Source organism: Eulemur rufifrons, chromosome 6 (genome assembly GCF_041146395.1).
Source record: "Eulemur rufifrons isolate Redbay chromosome 6, OSU_ERuf_1, whole genome shotgun sequence".
In the NCBI taxonomy this organism is placed as follows: domain Eukaryota; kingdom Metazoa; phylum Chordata; class Mammalia; order Primates; family Lemuridae; genus Eulemur; species Eulemur rufifrons.
In genome coordinates this window covers 14,254,929-14,273,772 of record NC_090988.1, presented here as the reverse complement: position 1 = coordinate 14,273,772, position 18,844 = coordinate 14,254,929, and the positions used below count along the sequence as shown (strand labels likewise).

The 18,844-nt window shown below is 43.9% G+C and overlaps 1 protein-coding gene across 1 annotated transcript in view; it reads left to right on the top strand.

Moving 5' to 3' along the window:
• Nucleotides 1–18,844, top strand: part of SORL1 (sortilin related receptor 1) — a 167,204-nt gene that overhangs the window by 117,114 nt on the left and 31,246 nt on the right. Inside the window, exons 26-32 of the mRNA XM_069470765.1 lie at nucleotides 4,344–4,469; nucleotides 6,342–6,449; nucleotides 8,065–8,196; nucleotides 9,152–9,283; nucleotides 9,906–10,040; nucleotides 10,875–11,030; nucleotides 15,193–15,342. Of these exons, the coding sequence (XP_069326866.1) occupies nucleotides 4,344–4,469; nucleotides 6,342–6,449; nucleotides 8,065–8,196; nucleotides 9,152–9,283; nucleotides 9,906–10,040; nucleotides 10,875–11,030; nucleotides 15,193–15,342 (939 nt within the window). The remainder of the gene's footprint in view (nucleotides 1–4,343; nucleotides 4,470–6,341; nucleotides 6,450–8,064; nucleotides 8,197–9,151; nucleotides 9,284–9,905; nucleotides 10,041–10,874; nucleotides 11,031–15,192; nucleotides 15,343–18,844) is intronic.

The window sequence follows — 18,844 nt, the reverse complement described above, 5'->3', positions numbered from 1 at the left end:
TACTATGCATTATGCTCTGGGTTAGATTTGGCTCCTGAAGAACAGAGATGACCTTGTCTTTTACCCCTTTGTGTTCTCACAGTACCCAGCACATAGTAGGGTATGTGCTCAGAGAACCTTTGTGGATTGAATAATTTTATGTAACTGTGTCACTGCATTTGTGTTAGTTTAGAGGTGGCCATACATGGCCATACAACACACAGGATATTCTGTGATGTTCCCAAATTCTGTCCCCTTGGAAAGTTCACCCATATTCTTTCCGGCACAGTCTCAGTGTCTGCACCTCTGCTTCTGGAAAGACTGCAGGAAAATGCCTCTCTCTGTATGCAAGTATGGCCTGCAGAAAGATGGAAAAACCAAGGTCCATGAAGGCGCTGCCATCAGCCCAGGAAACACATGAATGCTGTTTGGAAGCTGTGGGTTTGGATGGATAATTAGTTAATAAATTAGAAGGGTGCACGTGGGCATTTCAGTTTATAAATTGCAGTATGATTGAACATCTTGTTATCACAACCACATTAGTCAAACTCAGTGTTTCAGCAGCGTGTGCTGGTCTTCCGGAATGATTTGATAACTTCATTTCTATGGGCGAACATGTCATAAACTCCTGGTTTTATCTCTGGTTTTCTTCTGGCAAGGCTAACTGGGGAAAACTTGCGGCTCAACTGCAGGCTTGTTCCGATGGCTGTTCTCCCAGACCTTTTAAGGATGATTCTCTTTCTCCGTTGTCTCAGAATAGTTGTAGGTCGGATGTGAGCTTATTATGATGTGTGGCATGACACTTCATTTTCTGACCTACTCAATTAAGCTACACGCAATGTCAGAAGGAGCAGGTCAAGGCCGGCTGACCTCCTGTTGGCATCAGCTCGGAGCCATACTTTCTGTTGGGAATATTCCTTACTCTTCTCTTGTGCTTTCCATGGGGACCATTTGAGTTTTCTTTATTCCCTTCAGCACCTCCTACTCCTCCCCTTCCATTGTTTTTGAACTTACACATCTGATTTCTGGTGGTGTGTTTTTTTTTTTTATATTAGCTATTACCTTTAGACATTTTATGTGTATATTCTTAATATCTTTCCCCTCTTCTAAATATACAAGGATTTAAGAACGGTTGGATTCAAATCTCTGCCCATGGTTCCAATACTAAAATACTTAGTATTTTAAAACACCAAATATTTAGTATCTTAGTTTTATATTTTAAAAATCCTAAAATTAGTCATTATTTTTAATAACCAAACTTATTTATAGGTACATAACTGTTTGCCAGCGACCTTTGCTTCTTGCATCTAATGCCTCCTTTCGATGTGCATCCTTCTGTGGTTCTTGCAGCAGGAGTCTGTGAGCGGGAATCTCTTTCAAGATTTTGTTAGTATAAACATGTCTTTATTTTCTTTATTTTACCCTCAATCTTGAATTCAGATGAGTCTGGGTTTCTAGGTTTGTAATAATTTTCTGTATTTTGGTAGAATTATTTCATTTTTTCCAGCCTTTTTGTGCTGATGTATTATATATTTTGCTGTCAGGTCATCTGTTCAAATAGCAGATATTCTTTTCTTTCTAGTTATCTTTAGGGTTTTTTTTTTTGTTTGTTTGTTTTTTTGTCATTGTTGTTATGCAGTTTCACCTACCTGGGTGTGAATTTATTTACCATACCTGAGACTTGTTTTCTTTTTAAAATATGAGGATTTATTATTTTTCCCCCAAATACTGAGAAATTACAACCACTGACATTTCAGTTATGCCTTCTTACTGCTTTCTCTGGTCTTATCTTTCAGCAGTTACTATTAGTCATTTGTTGGACTGCCTCATTCTGCTGTTGATGCCTCTTGTTTGCATTAAATATGTTTGTTGTCTTTATGAGTGTGCTAGAATCTGAGTTACTTTTTCAGATTTATCTTCCAGTTCAGCAGTTTTATTTTCAGCTAAATCTAATCTGCTGTTTCACATATCTATTGAGCAATATGAGCTGGTTTTTTGTATCTAGAAGTTCTGTTTGGTTCTTTTTCAAATCTGCCTTTTGTTTTTCAGTGTTCTTTCCTTATGCTTTGTTTTTTCTTCTGTGTCATTAATCATTCAAATTGTGTTCATAGTCATATTTCTTTTCCCTCATGTACTTCCTAATAGTCCAGTGCTTTTGAAGAAATGAGGCAGTACATTCCTCCTTTTAGTACCTTATTCATCTGTTCTGCTCCACTTATGTTTGGCTAATGCTTTTGATCAGGTGTTCCAGCAGGTCTTGATGAGTCAGAAAAGTTCCCTCTGAGTCAAAGAATAAGTCATAGGATAATGACCCGTATTTGAAACTGATATTCCATTTCCATGATTGTTTACCATATTGACTTCACCATTGTAGTTACGGATGAATCCTACCATGCAAAGGATTCTTCTTTTTCTCTAAATTCTTTAGGCTGGATTAAAGTCAATTTCTTCTGTCCTTATAATTAAAAAAAAAAAACTATTTATGGAGCATGCATTATTTACCAGCCATTTAAAATCAGAGAGCTAGTATGTTACTCAGACGATAGAAAAATACAGAAAAAGAATATATAATGCATTCTAGTCATACCTGACCACTTGAATGAAATTGTGCAGACTGATCAGTCTTTCCAAGCTCAGCATCTGTGATAGAATCGGGATATCTCAGACATGCCTCCCAGAATTGTCATTTGGAAACTCCACTAGCACTCTGAAGTAGTTCTCAATTAGAAATGAAATGCATAGGCTGAATAATAACAAGTAGATTAATATGGCAATCAGTTAGGCAGCTTCGTGTTTTATGAAAGTGAGCAAGGGTTTGGTGAGGAATTTTTTGAAAGGCTGTCAGACTTGTAACACCGATAAATCAAAAGTATTCCAGGCGATGGGTGTTACTGGGGCAGAAACTCACGTAACATGCATTCTTCTTATCAGAGATAAGTATGTTTTAAGAAGATGTTTAATGGATTCTGAGTGCCAATGGTTGTAAATACTGAAATTTCCTGTAGACTTATTTACACCCTACCAAATGCAGCCTTGGTCTTTGGGGAGATGGGAAGATACAGACAATGGACCACCACTAGTTTTAACATGGTTTGAAAAATCAGGTTCTTTGTGTCACCGACCATTGCAACAAATAGCCGCAAATTCAGTAGGCATTGGGACATTGTAAGCCAATTTTCCCAGTCCTTGAGCAGCTTACTGCCAACTGTCTCAATTGAATCAAAGACTATAGTTTTCTCTCAACAACCCACTTTTGTTTGTTTTGCCTCCTTCTGTTGTGAAGATGTCCTGTCCACACATTTAACTAACAGAGACCATCTATCTAGGTTCTATTATTTTATGTTGGTTGTAAACAAGGCCAGTCCGGTCTTTCATTCAGCAATGCACCGACACAAACAGCTTTCTGTTTCAGAGGAGGATGGGGAACTCTGACAGTTGGTCGAGTTGGTTGGGTTTGAGGCAAATCGTACACATTTGAATTAGTCTTTGACCAGGAGTTCAAGATGTTTCTAAATGACTTCCAGGTGGCCTCAGCCCGTGTGTGCAGATGAGGCTGTTCGTTTATAACAGTGACTCTCTGTTTCCTAGCTCCTTTTTTTCCCCTTAGTGATTGTAATGGACACCATGTATCCTTGGCTAGTAGATGTTGTTCTCGACTATACAGAAAGTTAGACAATTCTAGGTTCTGGGGCCTGCTTTCTTTGCAATTTTAGATGACTCTTTTATGTTCTTTAGGCCTGAGGTTTTCCATATTTGAAATTGCATAGTGTTTTTAAGAATTACAAGGTCATGGCCTTTCACAGCTTAGAAGAGCCCTTGAATATCAATGTAAAGATAATGAAATTGAAGCAGCCAGACAGTGGCTGGATCAGGTCCAGAACTTGGTCTCCTGAGCACACTCCACTTCTCCTTATTTCATAGTATCTGGATGAATAAGAGGATTTAATGTGAGAAGATAAAGTACCAATGTATGGTAGCAAAAGTACAGGCTTTGAACTTGAGCCACCTTGATGCTGTCACTTAATTACCTATAAATTTCTTAATCTCTCTAAGCCTGTTTCTTATTTTGAAAGGGGTTCATAGGTTGTTGTGAAGAGTGAGTGATGTTTTAATGTGTGCATCTGTGCCCATGCAGTGGCTTGTGTCACTTCTTATAGACCTATAGGCTCAAATCATTGCCCATCGAGGGAGCTGCCCTCTGCTGTAAGATCAGCCCTGGGTGCCTAATTTCCAGCCGAGGAGAAACTCAGACACTCCTGCAGGACCTACCTTATAACCTAGTACGAACCTCCTTGCAGTCTGCCCCTTGACAGCTGGTGGGGGATGGAGCAGAGGCGTGTGACTGTGTCTCTTCTCTGTTGCAGCCATCTACCACACCTGCGAGGCCTCCAACTTCCAGTGCCGCAATGGGCACTGCATCCCCCAGCGGTGGGCATGTGACGGTGACACGGACTGCCAGGACGGTTCTGATGAGGATCCAGTCAACTGTGGTAAATGCAAATGCTTCAGGTCCCACCTGGAGCTTCCCCAGGAAGAAAGGCAGCAGATGGGCCAGGGAATGAAATACCCGTATTTCCACTCTGGCAACTAAACAAGCAGCCCACCCACTTTCCATGTCCTGTTGCCTTGTGATGTATCAGGGTGTATCATATAGTCTTAAGCATCACGTAAGCAGTTTGCCTCACACACATACAAAATACATAAAGTACTTTTTTACACCAAATGTTTTTAAGGGTCTCTGTCCTTACTCTTTTGCCATTTCAAATTTTCATGGGATTGTAGTTGTTGTCTATATATTATGAGACATTTACTCCTTTCATGTTATAATGTTAAATAAGATGTTTTTATACATCTGTTTTTTCAGTAGTTAGCATTTTTATGGAAGATGCTTATTCACTTTATAATAACATAGTTTACTTAGTTGCTTCTGACTAAGTTGGCATTTAGTTGGGCATTTGAGTTTTTTCAGTTTTACACTGTGATGCTAGTATTCATGTCCTTGGAGATAAAGCCTTGTTTTTCCTTTGAGATATTTTCTCAGCTACATTCTTCAATATGGAGTTGTGGGGTGGAAGGTTCTGCCCAGTTTTTATGATTCTCTTTAAGTATTTCCAGATTTCATTTCCAAGGGATTATACCAAATGCACCTCTACCGGCAATATAGTGCATGTTCCTCTAAGTCTCTTTGGATACTAGATTTCTATCTTTTTAGTTAATATAATTAACTAATATGTTTGTCTTACATAATTTTAACTTACACCTTTTTATTTTTAACTTTTTCTACTAAATGATATTAACCATTTCCCCCAATAGTGGTATTCATTTATTGTTTCTCCTTCTGTTTGATATCCTTTGACTAATTTTCTAGGAATGGTGACTTGTTTTTTTTACACGATTAAAACACATTTTGTTTTCTTTTACCTAATACTCATGGAACTGTTCTACCAACTAATGTCTGGCAGTGAGTCTCTGCTCAGGAGGAAGGGTGACCTACTGAGGATTCTGATCTAAGCATCAGGATACATTAGTTCTAGTTTAATTTCCCGTGGAACTGGTTGTGAAACCTCCGGCTCTTAACAGCTAGGTGTACTTCGTCTACAAGGGCTTTGCTTTAGAATTCCTGAAGAATTAAAGTGGTGAGTGACTTAGAGAGCTTCGAAAAACCAGGATTTCATAATTAGGATTCATGTCCTCCTTTTTTCTATTCATAGAAGCATTTCCTTCTCTTCTTAAAAATATACTTGATTTTTGAATAGGTGATACATTCACGTGCTTGAAAATGGAAAAAGTATAAAAAGGTATACAGTAAAGGTTGATCTGCCCAATTCCCACCCTTTCCTCGTAGGAAGCCATGGTTGTATATACTTCCAGAACATTTTTGTGCATAAATACACAAATATACTGTGTATTCTTGTCCTATTTTACACAAGTAATGCTTTACTCTGCATGTTGTTTTTTAACTTGTTTTTTGATATAACTGTATATCTAGGACATGATTTTTCATAGAGCAGTTCAGTCTCTTTATAGCTATCTAGTGTTCCAGTGTACGCTAATTTATTAAACAATCTCCAATTGATGGACAGTTTTTAATCTATAACAAACAGTGTTGCAGTGCGACACTTGTACTAACTTTAAGAACAAGATTGTAACCTTGTAGTTAACATCATTTTTTAATTTCTGTACATAGAATGCATTTCTCTAAGTGGAATTGCTGGATAAAAGTTTATGTGCATTTGTAATTTTGCTAGCTATGGCCAATTGCTCTCTCTGGTGGTGGTACAAATTTATACTCCCACCAACAGTGTAACATGCCTGCCTGTTTCCTCTTTGTCATTCCTCTCTGTTGTTGAATTGAATTTCAGAGAAGAAGTGCAATGGATTCCGCTGCCCAAATGGCACTTGCATCCCATCCAGCAAACATTGCGACGGCCTCCGCGACTGCTCGGACGGCTCCGATGAACAGCACTGCGGTGAGTGAGTCCAGTCCCCACCCCAGGGCAGCACCACTGCCCGGGGGTGTGAGTGAAGAGTGTATGCTGGAATAAATCCTTTCATTTCCTCAGTACCTGCTGAGGTTAGCTTTTAACTGAGTTGACCCCTGAGTGCTTGGCCAGGATAGTGGAGGCTGATCATGGCAGGGAGCCAAGGTTTGGGTAAAGCAGAGCAGGAGTTGGGGGGCGGGGACTGGTAGATCAGTTCACACTTCCGTGAATGTTATTGTGTCATTGCAATATGTTCTGTGAATCGGCCGACTGTTTAGAATTGTGTACTTCTACTTGACTGGTTTTATTAGTGTTGCTGACAATCACTTGGGAAACATTTTTAGGCCAGGTGACCCTTTAGCCCCAGAAAGATGCCTTGGGTTAGTGACGGTCATCCTTGAGTGTATATTAGAATCACCTTAGGGAGCCTTAAAAGCTTCTGGTACCTGGGTGACACCCCCAGAGTTGCTGATGTAATTAGCCTAGGGAGTGGCCTGGGCATTGAGATTGTTTGTAGTGCTCAGTTTCCAGTCCTGTTTTGCATGCCAGGCTGAGAGCTGATGCTTGAGCGCAGGGCTGGAAAACTGGCCTGTGGGTGAGATCCAGCCCATAACCTCTCCATTAAATAAAGTTTTCTTTGAATACAGTAACTACCACCTGTTCACATATTGTATATGGCTGCTTTTGTGCTGTAGTGGCAGAATCACATAGGTGTAACAGAGGCTGTGTGTGACCTGCAAACCCTAAAATATTTGCTCTCTGGTTGTGTTAGTTGGGGTTCTCCAGAAAAACAGAACCAATAGGGGTGTGTGTGTGTGTGTGTGTGTGTGTGTGTGTGTAGACAGAGAGAGAGAGAGAGATTTATTTTAGGGAATTGATTCATGTTAGATTATGGAGGCTGGAAAGTCCAAGATATGCAGAGAGCCAGCAGGCTGGAGACCCAGGGACAAGCTGAGGTTACATTTCAGTCCGAAGGCTGTCTTCTTCTTGTGTCCTCACGTGGCCTTTCTTCTGGGTGTGCATCCCTGGTGTCTCTTCCCTTCTTTAGAGGACACTAATCCTACTGTATTAGAGCCTCATCCTTATGACTTCATTTAACTTTAATTACCTTTCCAAAGGCCCTATCTCCAAATACAGTCACAGTGGGTGTCAGGGCGTCAACATTTAAATTTTATGGGGACACGATTCAGTCTGGTAACACTGATCCTTCACAGAAAAAGTTTTTGACCCCTGTAATAGAGAGTCAGTGTCATATCGATAGTGATTAAGATCAGGGGCTTTGATGTCAGACAGCTCTAACTTTCAATTTTGGCTTCACCCTCATCAGCTGTGTGCACTTGGCAAAATATTTAATGCCGCTCCCCCCTGTTTTCTCATTTCAAAAACAGGAACAATGAAGTCTCTCATATGTTGTCCTGAGGGTTTAACGATGCACATTATGTCAAGTGCTTTAGCTCTGGGCTTGGCACAGAGCAAGTGCTGAGTACACCGTGGCTGGTGCTGTTGTGTCCCGAGTGGATGCACGTCGGTCCCAGTGTGCAATTGGCCAGGGCTGGGGAGCGCCCAGCTCGCCCTGGGTGCTCATGGCCTTTTCTGCTCTCAGAGCCCCTCTGCACGCGCTTCATGGACTTCGTGTGTAAGAACCGCCAGCAGTGTCTGTTCCACTCCATGGTGTGCGACGGAGTCATCCAGTGCCGCGACGGATCGGACGAGGATGCGGCATTTGCGGGATGCTGTGAGTGGGGCCGGCGGGGGTGGCGACTCACAGTCACTGACGCACCTGCACGGGGGTTTGGCCACCTGGGGCTGCCCTTCCATATAGCTTGCAGGTCTTGATGGAGTGTCCAGCCTGCCTGCTGTGAGAAAGACGTTCCTTTGTTTAGGAAGTGCTGCTTTCTAGTTGCTAGTGTGTATGTAAGCGGGAGGCGAGCGAGTGACCAAGAGCTCGGCCCAGGGCTCACTTGCTCCCGTGGTCTTCGCAGCACTCAGCGCACTTTGCACCTAGATGTCATTTTACTGTCTGCCTCCTCCGCTTGAGCTCCACAGGAGCAGGGGCTCCGTTTTGTTCATTTCCGTGGCCCCCTTCCTAAAACAGTGCCCTGTGTGTAGTGCGTGTGTCTGTTTGCCCTGGCTGCCATGACAAAGCACCAACAGAGACTTATTTGCTCACAATTCTGGAGGCTACAAGTCCCAGCTCAAGGGGTTGGCGGGGTTGGTTTCCTGAGGCCTCACTCCTTGGCCTTGTAGACAGCCGCCGTCTCCCTGTCTTCACACGGTCTTTCCTCTGTACACGTCTGTGTCCAGATTTCCTCTCCTATAAGGACACCAGTCATGTTGGATTAGGGCCCACCCTGATGACCTCATTCTAACTTTAATTACCTCTTTACAGACCCCATCTCTAAATATAGTCACATTTCTGAGGTACTGAGGGTTAGAACTTCAACATGTGAATTCGGCAGGGATAAACTTAGCTTATAACAGTACTCAATAAAGATTCATGGAATGGATTAGTTAACAAACTGTGTGCCTTGTTACGGTTAGGTTTGGCTCTTGCTTTCAGGGGATTTTTTAGTTAGGTGATATCTTGGCAGAGAACACTTTCTCTGTCTCCTGTTTCTGAGCTGCACTGCTGCTCTGAGCTCCTAGCGTGGGAGTCATCGGGACTTTGTCAACGTTTGTCCCTCATGTAGCCCAAGACCCCGAGTTCCACAAGGTGTGTGACGAGTTCGGTTTCCAGTGTCAGAACGGAGCGTGCATCAGCTTGATCTGGAAGTGTGACGGTATGGACGACTGTGGCGATTACTCTGATGAGGCCAACTGCGGTAAGAAGATTTCAGATCTGCCCCCTCGCGTCCTAATCCCCCAGTGACAGTGACACCTGTGGTTAAGGCGGGCGCTGCCAGCACACCCACATGCAGACTCGGCCTGCCCTTCCCGGTGGCAGCTGCCGCGGGTCCCTGAATTCCCCACATAAGGAATGGAGTCTTGACGTGGGAATCTGACACCTCGTAGGTACCAGGGAAAAGTTTATTCCATTTCCTTTCTTTTCCCCGTCGGGAAGACCACAGTATGTATAAGGAATTATGGTAAATATTATGGAATGTACTTTTTCTTCCCCTAAAAGTTACAGACCATAATGTGATAGAGTTATTGTCACCATCGGGTTATCATCAATCATTATTTTATTCCTTTGGCACAATGCCAGAATGAGCACTCAGGTAGTCATTCTCAGGATGCGTAGGTCAGAGAAACATGAATTAGGGGCTGGCAAGATGGGATTCTCTTGAGATCGTGGGTGTACTTCTTGTTGCCCCTTGGGTGCATGAAGCTGCCTTATCTTTCTCTGGGTGGGCAGCGCAGGTTGCCCCGGGACTTGGGTGCTGAGGAGGATGCATGTAGTTGGAGTGCAGGGGAAGCAGCTGATGGTGTGGTTCATCTCCCCAGAAAACCCCACAGAAGCCCCAAACTGCTCCCGCTACTTCCAGTTCCGGTGTGAGAATGGCCACTGCATCCCCAACAGGTGGAAATGTGACAGGGAGAACGACTGTGGGGACTGGTCAGACGAGAAGGACTGTGGAGGTAAGAGCCCCGGGTCAGCCCACACCCAACACCAACCAGTGTAGTTCCACCTGCTGTGCAGAGTGTGCCAGCTTATTCCTGGGGATTTTTTTTTTTTTTTTGGATTTTTGGGAGAATGGTGACTGAGATTTTTTTCCTGTCCTTCCCTCTCATTTTGAAATCAGTGTGATTGGTCTCTCCTGTTTCCCGGGTGATTTATTCCATATTTTGCAGGGCACAGTGGGAAATCTAGAGCCTTCCTACCCAAAATGTGGTCTGCAGACCAGCAGCACCTCATCTCCTTGGAGCTTGTTAGAAATGTAGAACCTCTGGCCCCGCCCCAGACCTGCTGAATCAGAATCTGCATTTTAACAAGACCCCCAGGTCCTGCGTGTGCCATGGTATATTTGAGAAGCACCCTTGTGGAATGCGTGCTCGTTCCTTTCCTCTCCGCATTCCCATCTCTGTACCATGTCTGGAGGTAGCTGCAGAGGAATTAACGAGCACAATGCTCAGCCTCAGTAGGCATTCTCTTAGCCACCCTGTGCCTCCTGAGTCACCTGTTCCTTCCATCAGCATTGCCCAGCCCCTGCAAAAACAAATGCATTCGAATAGTAGCCCAGATCAAATATAGGAGGTAAGGTTAATCTATTGCCCAAAAGGGAAAAGAATTTCATCTATTGGGATACCCCATTATACATGATTTTTTAGATGAGCTGCTGTTCAGAACCATGCCTGTCACTGGCTTGGCTGGTCAGCTGAAACTGGGACATCCACACTAGGTTTGGGACACGTTTTGGCTGGGATCGAGCTTCTTGTGACACTTTGGGTTTCCTTGCTTGGTGTTTTCCACAGATTCGCATATTCTTCCCTCCCCAACTCCTGGGCCCTCCACATGCCTGCCCAATTACTACCGCTGCAGCAACGGGGCCTGCGTGATGGACACCTGGGTGTGCGACGGGTACCGAGACTGTGCAGACGGCTCGGACGAGGAAGCCTGCCCCTCGCTCGGTGAGTCCTGGAGTCCTGGCCCTGGCCCTCTCCTGTGCACCTGCTGCTGTGGAGAGGACCTTCCGGGGGCACACCCTGGGGACTGCATGGCCAGGCCCTGTCCCACAGCGCACCTCCAGGGCAGGAGACTTCCCGCCTTTCCCTGGGTATATAGGCCCATGGGAACCCAGAACTGCCCCGTGAGCCTCCTGCAGAGAACGGCCAGCCACCCTGCTTTCCACCCCAGCTGCAGTCGGGCCACCTTTACCTCCTTCTGAGTGGGAAATTATAAATTGGAACTACGTGGAAGTGTGTGTGTGTGTGTGTGTGTGTGTGTTGCATTTCGTGTATCATACTCTCAGGGAAGAGCACTCTGTTTCCCACTCGCTAGTCTGTCCGGCCGGTCCTACTAAAAGAAGGGTAAGCACTGCCATCTAGTGGCTGGACTCAGAGAGGCAGCGGAAGGTCTGTGTAGTCACCTTATGGAGGCCAGCATAGACCTTGCAACTCCATCTAGTGCATGCCCTTAATTGCAGGCAAAACAGAGTTGAGGATGCTGTGTTCTTCCCTAAACAGGAATCTATTTCGAACTCAGTTATAATAGGAGAATAGACAATTGTTTGCCATGCTTTGCATAATCCTTTCCCTAGCAAACTTCTAGGTCAACAGTCTGATTTTTCTCCTCTTACTACTATGTTCATTCCATTGCTTCCCTGTTTAAAAATCATCAGCAGTTTCCTTCCTCTTGTTCTCTTGTCCAGAAGATCAATTCTTGACTCTTAATTTCTATTGTCAAGGCCCTGTGTGAGCTGACTCCTCCTTGCCTGCCCTTGTTTCTGTTCTCATTTGCTCCGCATAGACTTGCTCCTCTCCGCCTGCATGCCTGCGGCAGGGTTGCCCTTACCAGAAACCCCTGTGCCCTCAACCTGGTCCTCCCACTTTTCTCATCAGTGAAGCCCACCATCCATCGGGGCAAACAGAAGCACAGATTTTATAACAAAAGAAACCTTGATATGTGCCATCAGTATTTCTCAAAGTATGGCACAGAGACCAGCGATAATGGAATCACTTGGGGGATGTTTATAAAAAATGGAGAATCAGTTTCTGGGGGAGCCCAGGAGATTCCCATATGATTTTGGGGTTCATTAAATTTTCAGATTTTTGATTTGAACAAATAGGGCCCATCCTCCATGGAGTTTTCACTGACTCTTTTAACTGGTGTCCATCTCTTGAACTTACCCATTGGCCTTTTGATTCTTAACTATGATCTGCCAGACACTGCTTCCTAATTGTCCCATGCATATGTATCTTTTCTTCATGGCAACTGGGTTGCTGTCCTGTTCTGGGATCATACTGTGTACTACTTTGAATTCTCCACTGTATCTGCTACAATAATAGGAAAATAGTCGGTGTCCTATAAATGCTTCTCAAAATGAATTGTAAAAAAAAAAAAAAACCCAACTTTTGTTTCTGTCTTTTCCCCTCAAGGCCCACCTATCTATTGAATAACTTGATTATCCTCTCAAGATTGTGTTTGGTTATTAGAAGTCTGACCAGGATGTTAACAGATGTGAACAAATTCTGGCTAATCCAGCCAGCAAATCCCTATTTGCATATGCCATTCAGCTTTTGTGCTTCCTTTTTTGTGTGTAGTGTTGGTACAAATTTAAACTAGTTGTTTCTAGTTCTGGTTCTTATTTCTTTAGTGTAGAAATTGGAGCCTTCTGGTGGCTCCTTTGTTGTCCAGGGTAAGTGACATGATTTGCCTTGGCTGGCTTTCTCCCCTCTTTTATGTATTTGTCTTTAAGTCACCCTTCTTCTTGTGCCTTATGTTGCAGCAGAATGGTTCTGGAGTTTGGGGTGAAGACTCCTTTGAAAATTCAATTAAAGCTATGGAATATGTACAATATCCTAACGTTAATAATTGCACTTTTTGTTTGTTTTATTGTGTACCATTTGCTAATGCTTTCCCCTTTTAGTAGCCTCTCAGGATAACTTTCTACAAGGTCCCCATGTCCAGTGACTTACCTGGCCTGGTTTTTCTCTCGGGACGTCCCTTCTAACTGTTCTCCAGGCCTGCTGTGTGCCCATTGTCCTGGGGCTTTCACTGCCCCCTGGGAATTATCTTTGCCTTTCTCCCAATTTAGATTTCTTGTTTCCTGGGTATTGTGTTTTGCTTTTCCTTGGTTTACTCTCTTGTTTTGGTGGAGCACACCCTGCAGTAGCTTTGTCAGGTGAAAATGATGATGCAGTGGCCGAGAATACAGTGATGATGGCTGTTGATGTGTCTGTCTCTTGAGTTTGCTGCTCTAGTTTGTACGGTGACCCTCTGTGCCTAGGGCACAGTTGTCGTCTGGGGTGCTGCTCACCATCACCATCCTAAGGACCCACTTTACCTACCTCTCGTGTTGGAACTCCTGCTTTCTGTATCCCAGTTCTCTTTTTTAGTTTAATCCCATGTTTTGGTAGAAAGTTCATGAGAAAAGGTATGTGGGAGGTATATTTGAGGTCTTTCTTGTCTGAAAGTGTTTTTATTCTGTCTTTAGATTTGTTTGATAGTTGGGCTGGGTTGTAAATAATTTCCTTCAGAACTTTGAAGGCATTATTCCACTGTCTTCAAGTAGTTTTTGGAAAATCCAAAGCCATTTTAATTCTGATTTTTTTTTTTTTTTTTATATAACCTCTTTTTAACTCTTTAGAAGCTTATAGAATCTTCCCTTTGGCTCCAGTGTTTTGAAATTTTGCAATGATATGCTTTGATGTGAGTCCTTTACTATCCAATGTGGTGGATGCTCACAGGCTCTTTTATTCTGGAAATGTATTTATTTGAGTTTGAGAAATTTTTATTTTGAAATATTTTATTAATTATATTCTTTCCCCTGTCTTCTCTTTCTTCCTGGAACTCTTGTCATTAATCTATTGGATCTTCTGATCTGGTCCTCTTACTTTTTAAAAAATAACTGTTTTCTATTTTTTAAAAATTTTGTTATTTTTTCCCCCACTTTCTGGGAGATTTACTCAACTTTATCTTCCAGCTCTTCTACTGAGATTTTCATTTCTGCTATCATGGTTTTAATTAATTTTAGGAGCTTTTTCATTTTTAGTACTGTTCCTTTTCATGGCATCCTGTTCTTTTTTCATGGATAGATATTTTTTCTTTCTGAGCATATTAAGGATATTTGTTTTTGACGTTTTCTTCTGGCAAAAGTCTCTATTTCCTTCAAACGACTTTTTTTAGGGGGGTGCAGGGCTCTGTTTTGGTTTTTATCTTTCATGTTAAACGTTTCCCTCAGATAATCGTTGGTCGCTGCTTGTGTTTAGGGCTGGGGCCTAAGATGCTGCTGAGCAATTCTGAACACGTGCATGGGTGTGTCAGCTTTGAGTTTCCTGGCTGGGAACTACGGGGAACTCTTGATCTTGGTTACCTCAGGGATAGTCTCTGAGGCTGGTCATTTTCCCCAGAGAATATTCTTGTCATCTCCTGCCCGAACAGTAATGGTGTCAGTGCGGGGGTTCTCGGGAAAGTGGGCCGGGTCCTCACGTTCAGCTGTCTGTGGGTTCAGTCCTCCTTTCATCAGTAGGATATTTTTGCTCTCAACTGTGCCTGTCTCAACAATGCTTTTTTTACCCTCTCTAAATAACAACCCCCCAGTCTTCTACTGGGGTAATGTGTGGTGTGTGTCTCGTGGGGCTGGTCAGGGAGGGGTTGTAGGGAATGTAGCTGTTCCTTATTTTAACTTTCTCTATCTTCGTTCCCAGTGAAGAGATACCAATTTCTGAGCTTTTGAGGCGTGTGTGTTGTTGATCTGGTTGGTTCTTAGCTTTCTCTCTGGACAGCTTAGGGCAGGGCACAGCCTTCTCTGTGCTCACTAGTCACTTACCATGGCTGTCTCCTTTCCACCTCCCCACGTCGTGCTGCTCTTGTCTCCTTTCCCTCTATCCATGTCCTTGTGGGTGTAGGGCTTTAGAAACAGCCTCCCGACTGTAGCTTTAGGAGATGCGGTGAGGGGGCAGAATTAGACATCTGTGTCCAATCTGCTGTCTTTACCCCGGGCTCACATTTATCTTCAAGTCCCCTTTGTGATTCCTACAGCACTGCAGTCTCCCGGCGCGTCGACTGGCTGCTGTTATTGGCTAGCTCCCTCAGTACTAACAGGTGAATTTTAAAAATCTTTCCTTTTAGCAAATGTCACCTCCGCCTCCACTCCCACCCAGCTTGGGCGATGTAACCGATTTGAGTTTGAGTGTCACCAGCCGAAGAAGTGTCTCCCCAACTGGAAGCGCTGTGACGGCCATCGAGATTGCCAGGATGGCCGGGACGAGGCCAACTGCCGTGAGTAGTCAGAGAGCACTGCACTCCCAGGGCAGATTTCCAGGGACACCGCTGTCCCACTGCTCACGCCTCATGTCTGGATTAGCACACACGTGTGTGAGTCTGAGTGCTTTTGTGTGACCATGTTTTTACTGTGTTCTCCACAAGGGCTTTGCCACATGGACCCGTAACCCGTATCATTGTGATAGTCACCTTCTTTTTAGTAAGTTGTCTGGATGTTAAAGGATCATGTCAATAAAAATACTAATGACTGAGATATCTTAAATAGGTTTCATAAACATGTTTAACTCTTTAAAATGCTATGAGTTAAGCCATAACCTTCTATATGTGCCTCCATTTTTCTGTAAGTATTTAGTGAGCACCTACTAGCAAAGAGCGTGTGTTAGAGGGATCACCTCCAGCACCCCTTTAAGAAAATTCAGTCTCAGCCCTAGGGTAATTCTAGCCAGCAAGGTAGTGTACTGAACCGCCTATGGAATAATGACAAGGCAAACGAGCCCGGTGCGAGATGACACACTCATTCTATGTACATCAGAGTCGCCAGTTGTCAAACACAGCGGGTCCTGGTGCTCGCTCCTCTGCTACACTGGGGCGTGGGGTGACGGGGTCTTTGGAGTAGATGATGGAGGGAGACAGTGGCTTTTGCAAGCTGACTGAGGGCCACAGCGTCTGCTCAGAGGGGATGTGCTACCGAGTGACTCTCACAAGGCAGGAGTGGAAGCAGGTGTCCTGGAGGTGAGAACACAGAGATAAGGTCATGCTTTGTATCCTCGTGTGACGAGCCCGCACGTTTTGGTCTCTGGCTGCACTCCAGTGTCACCTCTGACTGACCAGTACTGCCGTAGTGGACTAGGGAGGGTGTGGCCAGGACGGTGCCCATCCAGCCCACTGCCAGCGGGCCTCTCTGATGGTGGCTCATTGCTCTGGCTCAGGGCTCCCCGCTTTGTGGGGTCGCCCCTCCATCTAGCCACCTGCTGACTTCAGACAGCAGATATCCTAGCCAGTCACGTTCCCTTCGTGGCCACAAAGAGGGTTCTCCCATGCTCATCTGTCTTCTGCCCTGGTCAATGTAGAAGAGAGTGGCAGAGTCCCTTTCGCCTCTGCTGAGAGTCTACTCCAGCCCTCACTCTAAGCAGCAGGCGCCTCAGTTCCTCTTCTTTTACCCCTGTTCTGGCCCCATTTTTTTTTTCCTCTTACGAGAAAGACTTCCTAAACAAATGAAAAACTGAGCCTCACATGGAACCAAATCTCAGCATTTATAGGTAGAATAGAATCTAAGGCAGAGAAATTTAGTCATCTCTTAATTCTTCTCATTCAGGAGTTACAAATTTATGTGACTTAGCAGGATCATGTGGGAAATGCTTACAAAAAAATATAAATTTAGTGATTTCACCCCAAACCACTGAATCAGGAGCACTGGAGGAGAAGGTGCCTGGGAATCCACACTTTACCAGTGCCCTGATTCTTAGCCTCAGACAAGTTGGGCAGATATCTCTCTGTCCTAAATATTTCAACCACGGAGGCTCAGGGAGAAAGGGCAGAGAGGGAATCAGCTGTCCCTTCTCTGCCTGTATCATTGTTCTCCACCAGGTGCCTGACTGGATCCTCCCTGGAGAGCTTTGGTTAAGAGGAAAGGGTGTGAGTTCAGTACCATTTCAGTCTGGTTGGACAAATATTTGTTGACCATGTATAATGTGGCAGGCATCGGTCGGCTTGCTGGGAACACACATTCTAGTGGGAGGAACATCGAGCCGGCAGTTATACAGCGTGGTGTTAGCAGTAACAGAAGTCTGTCCGAGGAATTGTTATGGTTTGGAGGTGCACCTGGCCAATTTCCTGAAGAGGTGGGAGCGGGTCAAGAAAGGTATCCCAATTGATGATGCCTGAGAAGGTTTTAATGGAGAACTTTGGGACAAGGTAGTGGATTAGGGGCATCCCAGGCACAAGGGACAGCATGAGGCTCAGAGGCGTAAGAAATCAGACCTGTGGAATGGCTATGGGTGGGGCAGCGGTCAATGCAGAGAGGTAGGCCGAGGCTGTGGGTGGGACAGCTGCCATGCTTGGTCTTTATTCTCGTGGTCATAGGGAGCCATTGAAGATTTTCGGGAGGGGGTGATTATATAGTTGGTCGCTTGGACTTCATCATGGACGGATGGTTTGGAAGCAGTGGGAGGTGAGATTGGAGGCCAGGGGCCAGTTAGGAGGCTAATATGGCTTACGTGATGGAACTCTGAAGGTAAAAATGGAAGAACGGCCCCTTGGTATATTGGAGGTAATGTTAACAGTAGCCAGTGAGTTTTATTTTGGCCGTGGGCATCGGGGAGAAGGAAGAGTGGGAGTGTTTCATCTGGATGGGTGGGTGAAAGCTGGTGCTACCAGACAAGGTGGAGAATGCTGAGGATGAATGTTCATGGGTTTCCCTGGGTGGGGCTGGGGATGACGGCAGGTTCATTGATTGACAGAATGTCTAAGGTAGCGTGAGGCATCCGGTAGGAAGTTTAGAGGGGAGATCAGAAACCACAGAAGGCATTTCCTTCCTTTCCACTTTACAACATCATTTCTCGCTAGTGATCTTCTCCAATTAACCGCTGGTAGGAGTCTGCCAGTTTTCATACTTCATTGTTCCTTATAATGAACTCTGTTGTCATAGGCTTTTGGGGACAAATTTCAGTAGGTCCTTAGGTCTTGATATGCTCTGACTTGAGAGAAAAATAATCTTGGCCAGTCCTTAACTTGAAACATAAAACTCATTTATTTCTACAATGCACAGGGTTTTTTTTTTAACACTTTTTCTATAGGGGTTCCAGGACCCCCATTGTTCATTTGTCCTTTCATCTCCATGAATGTCACTTCTGCTTTTCATTTGGCTGTCTGAGGGTCCTTTCTTTGTCTAAAAGTCAGGGAATTTGATAAGTTGCCACCTAGGGGTCTTTTTTTTCCAGAAATACTCCTTGAATCTTTCTACTTCTTCAGTTTCCAAGCTAGAGTGATTTTTATTTTATTTACTTATTGGGTTTTTTTTTTTTTTCCTTTGGTTTAGGAAAATTGTAAGAAATCCCACATTACTCAATTCTTCCTGTCTGAACTCAGGAATTGAGTAGATTCAAATGCATTTTGGGGATGATTCCCTCAGTCAAGTACCTGCTACTTGTTATCAGGAACCAGAAAGATTCAGATAATTTGGTATTTCTTGATACTTGTGTATAAGTCCATATAAATAAATAAATCCATATAAATAAGCCAAATTCATTTAGATAGTAAGAAATATTTTTATTTCCTTGGTTAACATTTCCATATTATATTCCTTTCTCATTTCTTTGTCACTTCTATAATTTGTATGGTTGAGCCTTTTCACTTATTTTCAAAATTAATAAGTTTTATTTGCACTACTACAGGTTTTAGATTTGACAGTGGAGTAATGACTCTGCTGTGTCAAATTTTTTTTTAAAATTCCTCAGTGTCTGCAGGGTGCTGCAGCCTTGGGTAAGCTCTAACAGTTCCA